At 45.1% G+C, this 4688-nt stretch overlaps 1 protein-coding gene across 1 annotated transcript; it reads left to right on the top strand.

The window, feature by feature from the left end:
• Positions 1–1021: 1021 nt before the first annotated feature.
• LOC125490434 lies at positions 1022–2887 on the top strand. Its single transcript, XM_048629622.1, has one exon. The coding sequence runs from the start codon at positions 1022–1024 to the stop codon at positions 2885–2887; it is 1866 nt and encodes a 621-aa protein (XP_048485579.1).
• The last annotated feature ends 1801 nt before the right edge of the window (positions 2888–4688 follow it).

Below are 4688 nucleotides of genomic sequence, written 5' to 3'. Positions count from 1 at the left end.
GTTAAAAACAAATAGTTTAAATATACTTTTTTGTTATTTATCGAATATTATGAATGTTTCTAGGGCGGTTTGTCCCCACTGCCCCGGCTCCTCAAGATAGTTTGTGATTCCCAGAGGGTTGAATGTTCACATAAGCCGAGTGCATAGGGATGTTGCTTCCCAGCCTTCAGTGGATGTTCAGGGTGATGATGCCAGTAATTCGCGTTCCTTGTTTGAGGATTTGCCTATGTGGAAAAAAAGGATCCGTATCCTTAAACATATCCCGAAAGGCGCGAGATGTTTGGCTGCAGAAAAGTTGTCTCAGGCTATTGAGAAGTGTATTCAGTCAAACACCACCCAGGATTGGTTTGAATTGCAGTCATTTGCTTACACATGCCTGAGAGTCCCCTCTTCCGCAGACAGGGGCAGGTCTCTGACGTCCAAGGTAAAAGAAAACCTCACGGCTGGTGGCTTGGGTGTGCCTTTGCCCACTGACGTCACGTCGCGGTGTGTATCGGCGAGCGGAAGGGCTCTGTATAAGCTAGTTGAGACCAAAGTTTTCGATGGTGATGTTAGTGGTGCGGTACGTATTTTACTGTCTGACTCTTCTTTGGCGGATGATAGCGATGCTACGGTAGAGGCACTTCGGCTTAAGCACCCGATACCGAGTAGGGACTTACAGTTTCCACCTGAACCGAACCTTTCTAGTGTATTTCTGACTGTGGAGGTGAAAGACGTTGCGCAGGCGATTGAATCGTTCAATAGTGGTTCGGCAGGCGGCTTGGACGGTATTCGCCCCGGTCATCTCAAGGAATTGACTTCATCTGCGGCTGGTGATGCTGGTGCGATTCTTTTACGCTCGTTATGCTCATTGGCGAATTTTATGCTGAAGGGAATGGTCAATAGAGAGGTATGCCCTTTTTTATATGGAGCCTCGCTATGCGCCTTAAATAAAAAGGATGGTGGTATCCGACCCATCGCCGTAGGTAGTGTGTTTCGCCGTCTCGTGGCCAAGCTCGGCTGCAGCGCTGTCAGAGAAGAAATGTCTGAATACCTGCAGCCTTTGCAGTTGGGGTTTGGAGTGCCTTTAGGGTGCGAGGCGGCCATTCACGCCGCTCGGTCTTTTGCCTATTTAAGGGATGGATCGGATAGCATCATTTTCAAGGTTGATTTAGAAAATGCGTTTAACATGGTGGAGCGGGACGTATTTTTAAAAAGGGTTTTAGAGCGCGTTCCGTCTCTCTTCCCGTTTCTCCACCAATGTTACGCAAGGCCCTCAAACTTATTCTTTGGAACTATCCCTGTCGAGTCTCAAGTAGGGGCGCAGCAGGGTGACCCTTTAGGCCCCCTAATTTTTAGCCTGGCCATACATGACGTGGTGTCTTCCCTCCGGTCGCCGTTGAACCTATGGTACTTAGACGATGGCACCGTGGGGGGTGACGCAGATGAGGTTTTGAGCGACATTGAATCTCTGGTTCAGGGCTTGGCTGCATTGGGCTTGCGAATTAATCCACGGAAGTCAGAGGTGTTTGCGTGTGCTGGTCAGTTGTCGCCGGCTACCCAGAAACGGCTGGACGTGTTGGTGCCAGGTGCTAAGCTCTTGGACAGGACAACATTCATGCTTTTGGGTGCGCCAATTTTTCCCGAAGGAGTGCCAGCTCTGGTTCTGTCCAAGATGCGTACGTTGGCTGAAACCAAGTCGCACCTCTGCCAGCTTTCAGCACACGTGGCGCTTTCCATCTTGCGGGGCTGTTTGTCCATACCGAGGCTGACATATTCGCTGCGTACAGCCCCAGTTTGGCTGCATAGAGAGGAGTCCAAGCAGTACGATGAGGTGTTGAAGGACCTCCTGGAGGCTATTGTCAACATCAGCATGTCCAATGAGCAGTGGTCTCAAGCGGCGCTACCTGTGAGGTATGGTGGGCTGGGTTTAAGGCGCTTGGAGGACACTCAACTGCCGGCTTTTCTGGCATCGTCTTGTGGGGTGCTGCGGCTTGTCACTCGCATTTTACATGTTAATGGTGATGAGTTCAGTATTCCCCACGCGGCAGAGGCCCTGGAGTTATGGCAGTCTGTGTGTCCTGAGAGTGCTGTGCCGGTGCAGCCTGAGCGTCAGCGTGCTTGGGACGAGGAGCAGTGTCGCTTGCAGTTGAACATGCTGATGCTGCGCAATGCCGGGGCTGAGTTGGCGCGTTTGCGGGCGGTCTCTCAGCCAGAGTCAGGGTTGTGGCTGCATGCTTTGCCATCGCCACAGTTGGGAACGTTGTTAGACAACGATTCCTTGCGGGTGGCGGTGGCTCTGCGTCTCGGCTGCACTGTGGTGGAACCCCATGTTTGTGTCTGCGGCGCGCGGGTGGATCAATCGGGACGTCACGGGTTACACTGTGTGCGTAGTGCGGGCAGGTTCTCACGGCACCATGCTATCAATGACATCGTCCGGAGAGCTCTTGTTTCTGCGGATGTCCCGGCGGTCCTGGAGCCACCAGGGTTGTCCCGGGCTGATGGCAAGCGTCCGGATGGACTCACCATGGTGCCGTGGGAGAAGGGCCGCAGTTTACTCTGGGACGCGACGTGCGTCTGCACCCTCGCGCCGTCTCACGTGCAGTCTACAGCGGCCAATGCGGGTGCCGCTGCTGAAGCCGCGGCTCGGCTTAAAAAACTTAAATATAGCCAGCTAATGCAGCGGTATCTGTTTGTGCCCTTGGCAGTGGAGACGATGGGGGTGTGGGGAGAAGAGGGCAGGGCCTTCTTAAGGGAAATCACCAGACGCTTGAGGAGTCGTGGTCTGGGATCTTCTTCCGGGGCACACCTGATGCAGAGGCTATCCCTGGCTGTGCAGCGTGGTAACGCTGCCAGTGTCATGGGTACCTTTGGGTCGGGTGTGGCTCGGAGGGGTATTTTTGATTAGTTAGTTATATAAGTAAGTAGTAAGTATATTTGTAGGTATATTATAATAATTATTAATTTTTTTGACGAAACTTCTAGTGGATATAATGCATGTTTGTGACTTATATGTTTTTATGAATAAATGATATTAAACAAGTGATGATAGAACTAGAACTTATTTTTTCAGTTCACCTGCTGTTGAGTGAAATCGTAATTAGGTAAATGACTCCTTGACATGAAAATAACTTTTTTTTTATAATCGTTATAACAAAACCGTTTTTTTAATACAGCAATATTTGTAGGTGTACTTACAGTGAGCAAAAGAGCGCAGCAAGGTGTAAATTTTTTGGTTTTTAAGAAACAAAAATATTATTTCTATCATATCCCAAATACACATAAGTACTAAAAAAAAAATACACACTCTCGCCTTGTACTAATGTACCCTTGCGGGGGTACTTACATGTTATTATTTTTCTGGTGACCTCCCCATATCCCTTTGCCAGCTACGTAACCTTTTGTGACACCCTGTATATGCAGAGTTCTGCAAACTACTGTTCTGCTTTTGAAACACCAAAAAAAAACAGGTCGTCTAACTAAAAGGTCACGTGACCAAAAAAAAATTATATGAAGAAGCGTTTTTTTCATGAATATAAAAAATTACGTAGGATAAAAGTTTTTCAGAGTGACGCCTGAGTAACGCCCTTTCGGCTAACTATACTTTTTTTATTACACGGGGGCAGAGTTTAATACAACACCCTGAACTATTAAACTCTGATAATATTTTCGCGATTTTTTTACATTCTGATTTCATTTCCTGGCTTAGAAATAACATCAATAACATGCTGCACACGTAGGTTTCGGCATAGTATTAAACCCTTTTTGCAACAACCTGTATAAATATCGGCACGGGTACGACTTTATATATAATTAATTATTAAATATTAAAAATACTTTCAAATAAAAATAAATATTTTCGTATCACAAAACAATACTATTTACTTAGTATATTTTTAACAAAGTGGCATGTCTTCACTTTTATGTTTTCGAGTACTATGTTAAAATTTCATGTCATTGTCCGTAGAACGCCCCGCATACCTCAACCCCCCCTCACTAGATTTGACAGATTCTGATTTTCTTCCAGCTTTAGTGACAGCCTTAACATAAATACAATTGATACTGGCTTTGATACAACAATAATTATACTATAGTGCCACAATCTTATCTGTTCCGGTGACGGCGTCGCTGTGATCGAATCCAGTGTTGCCATCGATTAAATTTTGCCTATTTGTGGTTTAAACGATAATGCATTTCTGCCTATTTAATAATTAGGTACATTCATAAGTATACAGGGTGTTGCAAAATTGGTAAACTAAGCCGAAACCTGCAGCATGTTATATCTAAGCCCGAAACTGAAATTCGCGAAAAAAAAATTTTTTTTCCATAGTAAAACTCACGTGACCAACAAAGTTTCTATGGAAAATGAATTTTTTTTTTTGCGTATTTTCAAATTCTGATTTCAGTTTCGGGCTTAGATATAACATGCTGCACATGTAGGTTTCGGCTTAGTATACCCTTTTTCCAACACCCTGTAGATAAATCAAAATATTGGGTCGATAGTAAATGAAAGAGGATATTATATATAATCAAACGACATTTTGTTGTATGGAAAATTTGTACACGGCGAACATAAATAAAATAAGCTCTAAAATTATGTTCTGATATAGGAGATTAAATCTAGATTACAATCGTATAGGTAATATTAGATCTGTGGGTCGTGGAAATACCGAGATAGACAGACTTAAAAAAAACTATAAATTATTATT

Source organism: Plutella xylostella, chromosome 23 (genome assembly GCF_932276165.1).
Source record: "Plutella xylostella chromosome 23, ilPluXylo3.1, whole genome shotgun sequence".
NCBI lineage: Eukaryota > Metazoa > Arthropoda > Insecta > Lepidoptera > Plutellidae > Plutella > Plutella xylostella.
This window is presented reverse-complemented; position numbering and strand designations above follow the sequence as displayed.